The following is a 16,817-nucleotide window of genomic DNA, read 5'->3' as shown; positions in this document are numbered from 1 at the left end:
GGAAACACAGCTTGTAATATTTGGTTTTAATTCGGCTTTTATCGGGGTTTATTTTCTGTATTTTTGTATTTTTGTATTTTGTAATTTTTTTGTATTTTGTGTATATTATTTGTTTTTAATATGCTGTGAACCGCCCTGAGTCCTATGGGAGAAGGGCGGTATACAAATTAAAATAATAATAATAATAATAATAATAATATAGGTGGCCTTGACCTCAAACTGACATTGCTGAATGGCACATCCATGTGTAGTATGATCGTGTCCTTATATAGGAAGGAGAAAGTAGACCTGGAATGTGTTGCTGAGATCTAGTTGGGCACAGATGGGGGGAGTGCCCTTGTCTAACATGTGCCTGGCTACATTTTGGATATTCCACCATTCTAAACTCTAAAGCCTTAGGAGTAAGGATGGGAATGTTCCTCCAATCCAATAGCGACCAGGTGCTGTGTTGCCCAGATAACTGGATGAGAGTGCACATCTATTTACCTTAAGTTATATTGCTTATTCTATTGCTTAACACTCTCCCTGCTTAAGTTGTTTGACATCATGGCTGACTCATGGCTGAGTTGCCTTGATTTTGGGAGCTCTGGGATTTTAATATCCCTGCCTTGAAGGTAGGTTTGGGATTACATGATTTCTATAAAGTATGGGTATTTTACAAATCACATACTCTAGTGGCCCACTGAATTAGTCTTTATTTAGAGAAGTAGGAATGTGATCTGAAAATAAAAAAAATGTTATTCCCAGTTCTTTGCCACAGTCAACTTATTTCCTGGCTGATGATACCAGTTGGCACCATGGATTAAGATGGTCAGCCACAGACACGGTATGGATACTAATGGAGCAACAGCAGTTGTTGTGAATTTTCTCAAAGATTTGGAGAGCAGTAGGTACTTAGTCAATTGACTACTACAAAATGCAGAGATTATTTCAACTGCTGTAATTTGAAAGAATTTCATTTAGAACTAGAGGAGCTCTTTGGTTAATCATGAACCATCATTGTGTAATGATCCTTGTAAAAAATAAGGGTTATTACAAGATGCATCCAGATTCAGTTCTATATGGTAGCAGTAAGATTGGAGAAGTGTCAATACTTTCCACCCTTAATGCATCTGTGGATTGCTATCTAGCAGTCTTACTAGATAGTAGTTACCCACTCCCTTTTGCAGAGTGCTTGGTCAGCAAAACTTCTCTATATATTTTTGAAAGATATTTTGTAGCCCAAATAATTTGGAATTAGATGCTACATGAATAGAATCCAATGAGATGATATGTTCACAAAATACTGCCTCTATCTGGGATTTACTCAAAATATGAATATTGAGGAAGTGGACAGGATTCCTGGTTACAGAATATATAAAAATGATTGTCGCAGTAGTGACTGCTGCCTGTGGATAGCCCTAGATTGGGGCTGATACAGGCAAAATATTTCTTCTTCCCATATTTGGGCCTACCGGGTGCATCATAAAAAATATAAGTTGAGGAACTTGAAAAGTATACTACTTTGCTCTGCACCTAGATGACATGCTGCAATTAAAAGCATACAACAAATACTAACATGTGGAATGTCTTCGCAACACCACAGTTTAGTCCTAATTACATTCATTGAGTTTCTAAGACAGTTAAATGGCACATATCAAAACAATTTTTGCCTCACCTTTTTCACAACATTGAGCTTGTCTGGGGCATGGTCAAACAGTGTGTCAAATGCATCTCGTTCTGAAATACAATTGATGAGAACAACCCGTATAAATGCTACATTACTGAAACATTAAGAATTCAAAAAACCAGAAGGCCATCAACTGCCATCTACATTTAACAAGGAATATTTGGTCCACCCAAATAATCCTTGGCCTTTATTTACAAAATGCACATTCATGTCAATCTATTTTGAAATCTATTGTTCTCCAGCCATGCAGATTAGAAAGTATAACGAAGTATTGATTTAAGAAATGTAATTATTTTCTCATTATTAAGAAAGTATTCTTCTTTGGAAGAAATACACTGCATATTTACAGTTCAATTAAGAAAAATCAGAATGTGAACCTAGTTAACTTTGAATTATATAATTATTAGTGGGATAATACTTTACAAACATCTAAATAATGTTGAAAATCAATTCATGCTTACCATGCCGTCCTGACATTGCCCTATAGAAAAGAAATAATGCAATTATTTGTATGAGTACTCTTAGTCATTTAATACATTTTGTTCAATGCAGAAATAGACAAAGCAAAATAAATATGCACCTGGCTAATTGCATTCAAAGCAGAAAATACCATTAAAACAAGCCACGAAATGGCCAAGGAGCAGGAGATCCATAAATCTGGTGCCACCAACTAAGAAAGCCTTTACCTGAATTGTTTCTAATTGGACCTCTCTCTCTAGGTGGGCACTCACAAAAACTCCTTAAAACATATATGGGGAAACCACCTTCTTGTTTAAACAATTACTTGAACTTAAAGCTTCCTATATTGGGAACATGTCCACATCTTTACATTATTTCTATTCTGCATTATTTGGAGTGAAGCCTGTTTGAAATTTCCATTAGTGGAACCTGTAATCTATCAGCAAGATTTGGTAAAGCTGGCACATCTTCACCTTGACTTGACTTACTCAGTATTGCCAGTTATTTCCTCTTGGATCTGTCGGGACTGGAGGATTCCTTCTCGCTTCTGGAAAAAATAGCAACAATTAGCCATAGAATAGACTATATTTATTTTATTTTCTTATTTATACTTTTATTAACTATTCATTCTAAGATGGGAGTCTTCCTGTATGAACCTTGACTCATGTATATAAGGGCAGCTGAACAGGAATTTTTATAAGTTAATGGTAAGCATTTCTTATGGCTGTATATTCATGTTACTGTTATTCCCATTCTAAGGGAAGGTCAGACATTTTAAATTAGAAACAGAAGGCAGCAGAAGACCCAAGATACAAGATGGGCCAAAAAGAGACTAGATGGAGACTTATATTTTAACCTCAGGGAAAATAGGGATAGACAGCTATTTTTACCTGGTCACTTTATTGTGAATGCATTCAGAACTCTTCTCCATTTCCACATTAATAAATGCTTTTTATTACAAAAAATTCTACATAAACATTCATGTTTAAATAGTTTTATTTTTTTTCCTCAAAACCTGGAATTTCTAAGATGCTTTCTGTAAAAATAAGCATTTCCAAATAGATGTCAAAATAATAATTGGAAATTGGTATGAAAATAGGAATACTTGATTTCATTTTGATTTAGTTTTGAAATAAGAACAACCACCTCCAACAGACATTCTATTCTGCAATTGTTTTCCTGGAAGGTACAGTTCAGATCTTGTGGAAATGGACAAGAAGCTTCCCTTATTCCCAACTGTGGCATTTTCCAGATCTGTGCATTTCAGTTCACAAGAGGGTTCATTGCCAAGAGTTCTGGAGCTGTATGCCACAACTCTGCAAGTTGCTAAGACTGGAAAACTCTGCCCTACCCTTGTAGGATGCCAGTGGCAAAAAGGGAGATTCTTTAGAAGCAAAATTCAGAAGAAAAGCCAGCTAAACATCTAAATGACAAATTCTAAGGCTGACTGAACTACAGTAATCTGAATACATGTGCAGCTTCTAAAAGGAAACAGTCAAAAGCCAAGGTACTACAATAGTTTATTAAGATGGCCTTTGAGGCAAGGGAAAGACATGCTGTCTAGGGAACCGATCAGAAAAGAGAGAGAGGAAGCTGCAGTCACTTAACTGTCAGAGAAAGAAATTTAGAGAGGACCTGCCCTAATTGGTCAGATGGTTAAAAATGGCAGTGGGAAGTTAATACTTTCAGATTTGCAAGATTCTGTTAATGTAGCCTTGCAATAAAGTGGAAATTGTTCATCTTAGATTATCTTTGCTGTAATTAAAATTCATGCTTGAGTTGTGATTTGAAGAAAATGAAATATTTGAGGAGATTTTCCCCCTACCCCAAATATCAAGCAAGGGGGCACTGTATTTTATTTAACATTAAAGCTGGTGGTCTGGGGAATTATTCATGCATGACAAAATCAGGATCCTGACAGCAGGCAGGAATCTCCCCATCACCAGGGTTCTGTCTGAAATTCCAATTTACTTCCATATTGCTTCGAAACTGTCCTGTCTTTTATGGAAAGAAGGACTTCAAAGGAGGGTGATTATTCACTACGGATTTAAGATAATAATGGAAGCTGTTTCTATTACTCCTAGTGTTATTCTACAAATATGGCATATTATCCTACTCATTTGGTGATGTATTCTCGATTTGTTAAGCCTTAACTACAAGAATCAAAAGGTATTCTCCCCCTCCACCTGAAATAATACCCGAATAAAACCCAGAGAACCAATTTCAAGCAGGTATTGTTGTGTTTGTTTTCCAAACAGCCACAAGCCACAATCTTATTTTGTCTATTGTTACTTATATGAAATATAAGCTTATTCTGCCTGTTATTTTAGGGAGACAGAAAACAGCTGGTCTTAGAAATATTTATCACAGAAGCTAGAATTTTCCTAGGCTCTTTCTCCAGATAAAATTCTGAAGAACTGACAAAAGCAAGTTCAGTAAAAATAATAATAATTTTAAAAAGTCAATTTGAAATTGCTGGCAGGTCATACGACTGGCAGGCATTCACAAGCTGATGGGAAGGTGTATATTATTTGCCAGGTTGAACATGTAATATCAAAAGAGGCATTTATTAAACTTGTGTTCAGTGAGCAAATACAAATATTTGAAGTAGAAAGCAGAGCCGTGCAAATCCTTTGAGGGAAATGCTTTGAACCCAGGGGAGCATGTACAAAGCATCTCTTTTTAAATTGTAAAGCAGCCGCCTCTGTTTCCTGGCTTTACAAGCTGCTTCCAACTCTTTCCACATGTGTGTGCACCAGTTGCCACTTTGTTTCACATTTCCCTCAGTAAAGCAAAATGCACGTGCACATGTATGTAGAGAGAGCTGGGAACAGCTTCTGAAGCAGCAATGTAAGCCTGGAAATTGGCAGAGCTGACTCTTTCATGGTTTGAAAATTTAATTTGTGTGCATATTCGTTCAGAAGATTTGTGTAGTCCCAGTAGAACGCGACAACATGGAGCAAGACAAACCAGAAAGGTGAAAAATATTAACTTTAGGACTCTTGCATGACAACCTCAGAGTTACACTTTGCCAAAATCTGATTTAACCTTTACTATATTAATGTTACCGTTCCGCTGCTATGCTATCAGTAATGACAACAGTACACTTAGCTCTAAAAAAGAAATGCTGTGCTTTGACTGTTTTTCTCACTGAAGAAAGATCAACCCAAAGCATACCTTCTTTCTTATACTTTCTCTAGTTTCAAAAGTGTACAGAAATGCGGAATACATTCATTCATACCTGGACAACCACAACCTGAATAGACACGTGATCTGGCAGCCTGATTGGGGCCCGAAAATACTGCGACAATGCAACCAAAAGATGCAGTATTGCAACCAGGCTTTTTGCATGGACAGCTGAAAGAGATTAAAAACTTAAAATTATGCAAGAGAAACTGAAACATTTACTTCCCAACCACTATCGGTACGCAGAATATTTTATCCTTTAACACTTTGCCCACTAGAGATTAATCCAAGGGTATTTTCCTCTGTTTCTCTTTCATGCCATAAATCAATGGATAAATACAACTAAATAAATACAACTAAATCAACATTATTTCAATGGGTTGGGTGTTTCATGTTTTCCGTGATTTAAGAGGTTTGGGCAGCTGTATTAAGTGCTATCTATGGACACCTCTGGGCCATTCCTTTATCTGCACTATTACAATGTTGATTTATGAAATATGAGAAGGATATTTTTTCATTCATAAACATGTACTTAATTCAGTTTTAAGTATCATAGTGCCTGCAGGAAGATGAATGAGTTCATCTAGCCCATACCCTTGAGCAATAACTTACTAAACAGAATGATTCCAACATTCTTCACAAAGTTGTTAAGAGGTCTTTCACAGCAGGCTTTGTATATGTACTCAACACTAACAAGGCTGCAAGGTATCAAAAGACTTATTATAGGAAATTTCTAATCTGCAACCATCAAAAGAAATAATTCATAACTATTCTAGCATTATTATTATTGTTCCCTTTACTTGTGGTATCCACGAATACCATGTTAAATGTTAAGCATGCTTCAATTTAAGATGGCCCACATATTTTGAACAACGTTGTAATAGTACTAATGAATTATTCAACTGTATTGTTTGTCTAGGTTTGTATAAAAATAGTTTGCAAACTACTATGAAATACATTCTAAACAATACATTTTAGGCTACCTATAGGACAAACATGCTTAAGCAAAACAGCCTAATGTATATAGAAGTGTTTTCAGTCTTTATGCACTATAATCCAGCCCAATGTTTAGGATAAAGCATGGAGTATTGTTTCATATATAGGAAGTCCTTGACTTACAATCATAATGAACCCGAATCTTTGTTATATGTCATGATGGTTGTAAGTTGAGGTATCCACATGATATTTTTTTGCAGCAGTTGTTAAATGAACATTGTGATCATTAAGCAAATGTGGCTGTTGCTAAACTAGCCATTGGCCACAGTATTTTTTGCCAAAAACCAGAAAAGAAAACACTGGTTTCTGGCAAAAAAAATAATAAAACATGGTCATATGACTATGGGATGCTACAAATGGCCATAAATGTGGGTCGGTTGCCAAGTGCCCAAAACGCAATTAAATGGCTGTGCGTGGGGTGGGGGGGGAGGCAATGGCTGCCATTGGAACTTCAAATCTGGGTCTTAAGTATCTTTTTTTTGGGGGGGGGAATCCATCATAACTTCAAATGGTATTAACTGATTGGTCTAAATTGAAGATTACTCTGTATTTGATTTGGATGAAAGAATTCTATTGTTAGATATACTATTAGCCAGGAATACTTATTGGAAAGTCTTTTTTTTTTCCAACATAACTCAGCTAACTAGGAATTGAAAGGAATAAAAAAAAGCATCTCTTGGACATGGTTGTAAATTCTTTGTAGAATTTAAAGAGGAAAATGTATTATAGGATTAGCTCTAAAATCTGTGAGAAAATTCTCTCAATTCTCAGGGCAAGAGACAATACAGAAAAATAACAACATTACATAGATTAGACTTTTTTATTTTCCTGTGAATCGGCTCCTTTGGATTTTTTTGTACATAAGTGCTTTTCACACTTATTGTTCTACAAAGCCCCATAACAAGTTATATCAGAAACAAGAAAAAAGCCTCTCCAGTTTTGAAGAAATTATTCCTTGATAAATGCAACACTCTGTCTTCATTCATGAAGTGCTACACTGCATGTACAATAGGAATTTAAACTTATCAACCTTTTAATTGCCAATTATTCGCCAAGAATTACAAGCTTCTTTCTTTCGCTCTCTCAGTATGTCTGTGTATGTATGCACTTTTAAATGTATCTAAAACATTCATAAACATGCACAGATTCATGCCCTCATGCACATACCCCTCTAAATTGGCTTCTGGTTACAAAACATTTCTGGCTCTTTTCTTATTTAATCAATTTAACAGAATTTTAATGTAAACTGTATACACAAATTCTACTGTAAATAAATAACTCACAGTCCACATTCCATTTGATGCTCCTTGGAGGAAGCTTAAGGGTTTCATTGATCTTTTCAAGGACTGTCTGTAGCTTCTGTTTCTGAGCTATTTCAGACTGTGTGACTTCAGCCACATTGAGTTTCTCACTCTCAAGCTTCTCTGAAGTGATAATGGAAGAAAAAAACAAGTCTTTGCCTCAACTCCATGTACCAAGTTCAACGTGAAGACATTCTGTTCCACCTATTCCAAAATGGATTTTCTATAGAAAAACCTAATTTAAAATTTCAAAAGTAACCACTGACAATTCACCAAGCAGATCTAAGTAGAGTAAGGAAAATCTTTCCTTCTATTACAATAGAAGCACAGTGATTTCAATACATTTTACATTTATTTTTTCTAAATATTATATCTGACATTATTGACTAATGAGGGTCCTGTGTAAAACAATCTATTTTTTTAATGTTAATTATAGTAAACTTTCAAAACTTTATGGTATAGTTTTTTTTTCAAAAATGGCTTTTAAATCTGGATCTTATCATTAAATATGGTAGCACTACAGAAAGACAAATTTCAGAATATAATTGAAGCTTTGAAACATCAAAGAGATGTCTAATTTAAAATGCTGAGTAAAAATAATCAAAAATATAATACAAACATAAAGGAAATGGTTATTTGCTGTTTAGACATGATCATTCAATGGCTCAAATCTGTGAAAAGTAGGAATAAACTAAAAGTAGGAATAAACTATTCTTAGGAAACAGAAGGAGCATATCTTCTCTTATTTCTTGGGTTTTTAAAAAGCCATTCTATATAAAGGCAAAATATCATCACACTCTGCATAAAAATAAAATTACTTCTTACCAAAGAGTTTTTGCAGTACTTGTCCATCATACATGTCTTCAGCCAGATCTTTTACAATTATTCTTTCTCCTACTAACACATCGTTAATCCAGTCTATTAACACCTTTATTAAGAGACCAAGATTTATCAATATTACCCAAGGCATCATCACAAATGTATGTTATATTAGACACAGTATGATGTTCGAAACAATGCATTGCATTCAAAGATGCATTTATCAAGAGTTAATAACAAGAATTAAAATCTTGATATCGAAATATTAATATTTATGATATTTATGGCGTATGTTATATTGTATCAAATGTGTTAAGCTACACTATTGTTTCAAAAAAAGCTACTCATTTTTCAGCTTCACAAATATAGAAGTTATTCTATAGAATCATTTTTCTAATCAATTATCAGTAGACATTACAGTTACTTAACGATAATTGCTGGATGCGAAGTTACAGGATAAGACTTAAAATATAAATTACTGCAATTCAATAGAGAAATTAAATGGAAGTTAAAATATAATTACTGCAATCCAGTAGTTAAATTCAACGCTATTTAAGCATGAGGTAAAAGGTAAAGACATCCTCGAGTCACATTCAACTCCTAGTAACCACATGAACACAATTATGAAGGTTTTTTGGGCAATGATTCAGAAGGGACAAACAATATCGATTTTTTTTCAGTTCTCCAATCAGTGCTAAAGATTAATATACTTAATATACATGAACAATGAAAATTTAAAGAATGTTCTTCACATTCTAATATTTGCTCTCAGCAAATAAATCACTTACAGTAAATTCTATTTTTAGCCTTTTTTTGTTCATAGAAGAAAACGCTGGACTCAAACTCTAAATTTTCAAGGAGATATACTTTTCACTATTAAAAATCTATATGTACGTTTTGAATAGCAGAAAGAACTCTCTTCCACTTAATGCAAAGTGTCTTCGAAATTATCTCAATCTCAGTAATGAGAACTTTTGGAATTGTTTGACTTCGTTCTTAAGCATATTGTTAGAAAAATATTAATTGCATAGAATTATTATGAGATGGTGTAGGTTCTCCTGTTTAAGCGGGGAGGCTGGACTAGAAGACCTCCAAGATCCCTTCTATTCTATTCTATTCTATTCTATTCTATTCTATTCTATTCTATTCTATTCTATTCTATTCGAACTATCATCTCTAATTTCAGCAGCACTGGAAGTTTAGCTGATCTTTCTGTTTTTAATCTTCAAAAGTCACTAATATTGAATTCAGATGAAATGTGTGTGGTCCACTGATTTTATTAAATCCCTATCAGGCTTTCAACTCACCAAGAAAAATCTAATACTCATCACATGAATTAAGAGTTTAGAAATAATAGTGAAAACGCTCTTTGGTCAACTAAATTAACTAAATCTCATTTCAGCTCACAAAATGGGCATTCCATTCCGGATAATTGGAGGGAAAAATAATTCACGGGGATTCCAGCTATCTTTTGTAATCCTCCAAAAATCTGTTCTAGAAACTTGAGGGTTCCCAGGAACATATGGAAAGGGGTTCATAGAGTAGGAGAAATTGGTGAAAATTGTTTCTCCACCTTCTTTTAGTGAATTAAAATGAAATGATCTTCCATTGATGGAATATTACTTTCAACTTCAGTTTACACTGTGGCATTCCCATAAAATTTAAAAATTACCCACTGCTTATCTTAAAAACTTCAAATATGCCTGGTTTTAAATAAGTTGACATTCAAACCTGGGGGAAAATCCTTATCTCTGAGGAAATGGAACTCCAATATGCTCTTTTCTTCCCACATGCTAAAGAATATTAATTTCACAAGTCTTTGGTGCCTATGATTAAGATTTAAAAATGCAGATTGTTGATTTTCAGTCACTGGATATATTTTTAGTTCTGCTGTAAATATGAATTATTCCATTTTTGTTTGGCTATTATCTGTTGTTGTATTTCAAATAATTTCTTTGTTAATATCTTGGAAAATCTAACAGAATTAAACAGCAAGATTTTAAAAAATTTAAATAAATACCTAACCTATTTAGAAAAAAAAATTGGGGGGGCAATCAGTATCAAAGCTATAATCCGCAAACTATTTTCTGCTAAAGAACCCAGTGATTCACAATCCATTTGTCGTAAACACAGGAAATATGTTTTACAATGAGTAAAATCTTGAGTAAATGGTGGTAGGAGAAGGCTGGATGTAATCCAGTGACCTTATGCACACACAAAAAATAACATTCAAAAAACACAGCTTACTTTATTTTGCCTGAATTTTATAGATTACTCGAGAATCCAAGTAAAATTCCAGGTTCATTTTGTTTCCAAAAACTACTTTCAAAGTATTACCTTCATTAGCTCCTGTAGTTTTGGGTCACTTCTTGAATTGGGATCAATCATTGTTCGGACTTCATTTTCCTCTTTGAAAAAAAATGGAGAGAAATAAAGAAGGAAGATTCTTCATTATAAAAAAGGCATACTTATGACCAGTTTAAAGAAAAAAAAAGTATTTCAAATTACCTAACATAGTATCTTCCGGATCTAATTCAAAAGAAATTGGACTGAGTGGTAAATTTATGGCATTTATTCCTTCTTCCTGTAGTTCAGACACTGAAAGGAAAGAAAAAAAAGTTTAGTGAAATTTAATTTTTTTTGTTACAATGCCTTTTGGTAGCAATGAGGAATGCACCTTATGTTCTTATGCAATGTTGAGAGATAATTGTAAAGTGATGTGAGCAGGAAACAAAATACAAAAACTGAGAAATAACAGTAACAAGAAAAAATCAAGACTCATTGAGGACCTGACATGACTGCAACTTTCTGCTGGCTTCCAACAAGCAATGTCTGTGGGGCTGGAAGTTGTAGATCCTGAGCAACTTGCAAGCAGGCCAGAGGACTTGTAGGTAATGGTCACTCACAAAAAACAGTTCTATTGCAATAATCATGTAAAAACTGCATGCACCCATTAAATCATTCAAAACAATTTCTATATGAGTGTTTTAAAAACTGAAACTGCGCCACAACACTCCCTCCTCAACCCACACCCACTCATGTGGCACTGCAGCAACATCTCCCTAGCCCAGTGATGGCGAACCTATGGCACGCGTGCCAGAGGCGGCACTAGGAGCCCTCTCTGTGAGCACACGCGCCGTTGCCCCAGCCCCGCCTCCCCGTGTCCCCCTCACCAGCAGCCCCCTGGAGGAGAGTCGCCCCCAGGCATGGCCCACACAGAGCAGCACAGCCAAGGACATAGCTGGGCAGCAGGGACAAGACTCCACCCTTGCGCCCCATAGCGTGCAGTTGATGCTGCAGGGTGTGGGTGTAGGGTGTGGCTGCCATGGCGCTGCAAGGCTACCTGTGAGGGGGCAGAGCATGGGGTGGGCAGGGGCGGAGCAGGCAGGGCAGGAGGCAGAGCGGGGCGGGGGGCGGGTTTGGGGCACTCGGTCTCTAAAAGGTTCACTATCACTGCCCTAGCCCAAACCCACTCCCCACAGCACCCCTCTGTCTCACTCTGTAGTACCCTAAGTCCTCTGGCTTGCTTGCAAGTTGTCCAGGACTTACAACTTCCAGCCCCACTGTCATTGCTTGTGAGAAGCCAGCAGAAAGTTGCAGTCATGTCAGGTCCTCAATGACCCATGATTTTTGCTTAACAACGGCAACAGGGAGTGTGGGATTGCAAGCAGGCCAGAGCTGTTAAGCAATGTGTTCACATGATATCTCATTTTATCATCATTTAGCTGCATCACTTAGCAATGGCAATTCGGGTCCCAGTTACCCTTGTTAAGTGAGGACTTCCTTAAATGTTGCACACCTAAGATGCCAGTTCTGATTTACTGCAGAATTGCTGCAGAAAGAGTGTCAACTCTTATGTATGTGTAGATTTACGCTATGTAGATATTGGGAGATGAGCGCCAACTCTTATGTATGTGTAGATTTCTGCTATGTAGACATTGGGGGATAGGGCCCAGGGAAGATATGCAACATTTTGGAGAAGGACCAGTTCTCTTGCCCCTGTGGAACTCTTCATATTTATGGAATGTAATCTATGCATTAGTGAAAGGATAGCCTAATAATATTCAGCAGTAAAACTATCCCCAGTTTGAAGAACCTGACGCAAAAATAAACAATGAACAATAAACATTCTTGTCCATCGCTAATCTAGAAGCAGCTTTCTTTCCCCAAATAAAAGTATATAAATAAATTCTACTCTTTAAAGTCCCTAGAGTCTATCGGAAGGCATAAATAGCAGTGTCTGCAAGGTTTAAATTAGCTTAATTTCTTTAGTACATGCAGACATCTCCTCCATGCTGTGCTTTATTAGACTTTTTCATGTCTTTTGATACCTATTTATATTTCCTTCCATTAGTGATTTCAAACATTCCATCTTGAAGGCTTCCTACTAGTTTATTTCAGATTATAGGGAAGAAAAAAAAGGAGAAGCTGTCGCTAATGGTTAACAACATACTGTGCTGCTCAACAGTTACAGTTATTGTTTTTAAAGGCTGGGAAAGTGAAAAAAAAGTCTTTGTTTGTTTTGGCAAGCAATTACTGATCTTCCCTAACTAGCAAAAAGAGATGAAAGAAGAAGCCACATCTATTTTCTTAATTCTGTAAACATAATCTTTATTGTTTAGGCATTGGGTAAAAGGGGCTCGCTATTTGTTTAGCACAATTCTGTACTAATGTATAGTTTTGGTTTCCAGGTGCTCCAAAGAGAAGTTAATGTTCTCTAACTGTTATATAAGATGGAATTTGCCAAAAGCACACCTGACCACCTACAATCGTGGTGGCGAACCTATGGCACGGGTGCCAGAGGCGGCACTCAGAGCCCTCTCTGTGGGCACGTGCGCCGTCGCCCCAGTCCTAGGCCTTCAGCTGGGTTTTATAAAACCTTTTCGTTTTAGGGCTCCGCTGCCGTGTGCAAAAAAAAAAAAAAAGGTTCAATCAGTCAATTTCAACTTCTCGCGGGAAAAAAAAAGATCTTGCAAAGTTGGAATTGATTGAACTTTTTACTCCCACCCAGTCTGTCATTACCACTGCAGCCACGCCCACCCAATGGGCCACATCCAGCCAATGGGCCACACCCACCCGGCACTCAACGATGCATAAGTGGGTTTTGGGTTGCAGTTTGGGCACTTAGTCTCTAAAAGATTCGCCATCACTGACCTACAACCTACAAAAGAACACTGAATCCAGAAGCATCCCAAAGATACACATTGTGCTTTTAGGAACTGTGTAACTCCATTCAACATCAATGGCATTTCATTACTCAAATAATATTATTTCCAATCCAAAGAATCATCGATTTCCCAGCATTAAGTTTGCTCTCCCTCATCCAAGAACTGAATATATGTGTCAATTTACTAGTTCCATAGCTTCCAAAGCTAAGAATTAGTGGGAAATAAAGGTAGTGTTGTCTGTAATTTGCAAACTGTTGATAATGAAATTAATTACACAAATGGTTTATTTCAGTGGTTTGCATTGCTCCATGTCTGCCCATAAACACGTCCTCTGAGGATTATCAGTCTGTGGAGTGGAAGAGAATCACCCCATATTGCTTAGAAAGACCAGACTCGTAATGTGCCTGATATACCCAAGACAGAAAGCTGTGATAAGGAACATCATGATCATACAATCAAACACCACTGGAAAAAATATATATGATTATTTTAGCCACATTTATTGATCAAGACGTACAAATCTACTTTCATCTCCAAAGCAGGACATACAGTAATCTAAACTGGAGAGATCTAGGTAAAATGCTTTGCTCCAAAATTGCAAAGAGTTGACATTTCCCTTTTCTAGCTCATAAATATAGTTATGAATAAATGATAGGCATTTCTAAAGATGACTGTTAGTAAGTATTGGGCATTGGTATTTTATGCACATTACAATTCTTTACTGATCTGGATGCATTTACCTGCCATGGTTCAAAGCATCTATAGAAAACAATATACTAGTTGCTTTAATATTGACCTATATTGGCCAGGATATCTGAACATGAATATGAGTAATACTGTCTAAAAGTGGCATTGCAGATTCGTTACAATCAGACTAAATGGATAAAGCCACTGAGTTCACAGACTAACTCTGTGAACATTGAACAGAGGTGACTTTGGGAGAGAAATGGCATCATCACTCCTTAGTTACAGAGGAAGCCAGATGTTTATACGCCTCCAGTCCTTCTCTCTCTCTCTCTCTCTCTCCCTGTGTAGCATACTATCTATTTTCCTACCCAGTTTTTCAGAAATAATTATCTATTCAAAGACACTATTTTATTTCATATAGGTAGAACTCTGTGCAGTTTTGTTTTTTAATCAAGCTTTACAATTATTGTTTATTAATACATATTTAAAAATTAAAATAGGATGAATAAATGTTGATATTTATTAAAATCATTGTACCTTTCTAGTTTCAAAACTAAATACATAATGAACATTTTATATAGTGATTTTATTATTATTATAAACCTATAAAGGAAAATTCATTTAGACCAGCCCCCAAATTATGGTCACTGTAAAATATAGGATTAGTAGTCCAACACACCTGAAAAATATTAAAATTGGCAAAGTTAATATATAGCACACCTTTCATTTTTATTGATTCTATTACTTTTTCAAAAAATGAAAGCACTTCGATATTCAAATTTGAAAAATGCCATGATCCACATCAAAAGAAAGCGGCAATGAAGATAAGCAGAAAAATACTAAGAAAATGCTACCTATTTAGTTTGCATGAATACTTGTATGCACACATTAGATTTCATTTAGTCTGTTATACATAATGTGTAATTTTAAAAATATAAAATACTGTCATATGCATGCAATATAAAAACTATTTTGAGCTTAGCAACAAAATGATAACAACTGATAATTAAATGTGTAACTGTATTATTGGGAACAAAATATTTGTTTCACAACCCCCATAAAAATATATTTGCAATTAAACAGATGGCTGTTTATGAGGTTCATTCAAAACAGTCTTCAGAATGTAAACCATACATTGTTAAGCAAAAAATGTCCATTCATTCTCAAAAGACTTGATAAAGGAAGAGATATGTTTACAACTGAAAATATTTTTCAGAAAACCATCTGTAGCAGAGCTGAGTCCCACATCCATTAATTGCTGACTCCAAGCCAATCACTTCTAAAAGTGAATACAGTATGCAAACAACATGCATCAATCTGATGATGATGCATTAGGACTTATTCTCCAAATGCCCATTTTCCATGGTTGCATAATTTCTCTTTTAAATAAAACATAACTAATAAGAAGTCAGAAAAACAACAGCACAGAATTGTTTGGAATATAATGAAATTAAGGCCTAGCACCTTGAATTTTTCTCAACTGCTCACTATTTTATTTCATCCTTGTTTTGTTCTACTTTTGACTAAATGGAGCCAATCAATGTTACAAAGATATTGATTAAAGGAAAGAGTAACAACTATATCTGCCCACTATATAATTATTCTTCTGACAAAATATCCTAGACAATTAGTTTTGTTCTCATTACAATTTCGATACTAGTTTTATATTTTATTTATATTTTCACCTGAAAAAACAAAAAATAAAATATGACTTGTGTACAGCAACCTTCCTTCTTTCCCAAGTTGTGTCATCATGGCTGCATAAAGAACTCTCTGATAAATTGAAAGATAAAAAGGACAAGTATAGAAAGTGGAAAGAGGGGCACATAACTAAATCAGAATATCAACAAATAGCCCGAGCCTGCAAAGATGAAGTGAGGAACGCCAAGGCTCAAAATGAACTAAGGCTTGCGACCAAAGTCAAAAATAACAAAAAAACCTTCTTTCAACATGTAAAAAACAAGAAAAAAGTGAAGGAAACAATTGGTCCATTAGTGGGGGAAAGTGATAAGAAGGTGACGAGCAATAGGGAGAAAGCAGAACTATTTAACTCGTTTTTTGCATCTGTCTTTACACAAAGGGAAAAAACAGACCGACCTATCAAAAATAGTGCCATAAAAAACAGTATAGAAACACAAGTTAAGATAGGCAAGAAAATGATAAGTGAGCACCTGTCCAGCCTAGACGAGTTCAAATCACCAGGACCAGATGGATTACACTCCAAGGTTCTCAAGGAACTGGCAGATGTGATCTCAGAACCACTGAACTATATTTTTCAAATATCCTGGAGCACTGGGGAACTACCGGAGGACTGGAAAAGAGCTGATCTTTCCCTTCAAAAAAGGGAAAAAAATGGACCCAGGAAATTACAGACCTATCAGCCTGACCTCAATACCTGGGAAGATTCTGGAAAAGATAATCAAACAACGAATCAGCGAACACCTAGAGGCAAACAAAGTCATTACTAAAAGCCAACATGGGTTTGTCAAAAACAGATCATGCCAGACAAACCTTATTGCATTCTTTGACCAA

At 35.7% G+C, this 16,817-nt stretch overlaps 1 protein-coding gene across 1 annotated transcript in view; it reads right to left on the bottom strand.

Annotated features, from left to right (window-relative positions):
- PARVA (parvin alpha) overlaps nt 1-16,817 on the bottom strand; it is a 78,800-nt gene that overhangs the window by 12,074 nt on the left and 49,909 nt on the right. The window contains exons 2-9 of the mRNA XM_015822706.2: nt 10,939-11,028; nt 10,768-10,838; nt 8,437-8,539; nt 7,594-7,734; nt 5,370-5,485; nt 2,617-2,675; nt 2,131-2,150; nt 1,658-1,719 (exon numbers count right to left, since the gene is read on the bottom strand). Coding sequence (XP_015678192.1) covers nt 1,658-1,719; nt 2,131-2,150; nt 2,617-2,675; nt 5,370-5,485; nt 7,594-7,734; nt 8,437-8,539; nt 10,768-10,838; nt 10,939-11,028 — 662 coding nt within the window. The remainder of the gene's footprint in view (nt 1-1,657; nt 1,720-2,130; nt 2,151-2,616; nt 2,676-5,369; nt 5,486-7,593; nt 7,735-8,436; nt 8,540-10,767; nt 10,839-10,938; nt 11,029-16,817) is intronic.

The sequence above is a fragment of the Protobothrops mucrosquamatus genome, unplaced genomic scaffold (assembly GCF_001527695.2).
Source record: "Protobothrops mucrosquamatus isolate PMUCROS unplaced genomic scaffold, P.Mucros_1.0 scaffold1652, whole genome shotgun sequence".
NCBI lineage: Eukaryota > Metazoa > Chordata > Lepidosauria > Squamata > Viperidae > Protobothrops > Protobothrops mucrosquamatus.
Note: the sequence above shows the minus strand (reverse complement) of the source record. Positions and strands in the feature narration are given on the sequence as shown.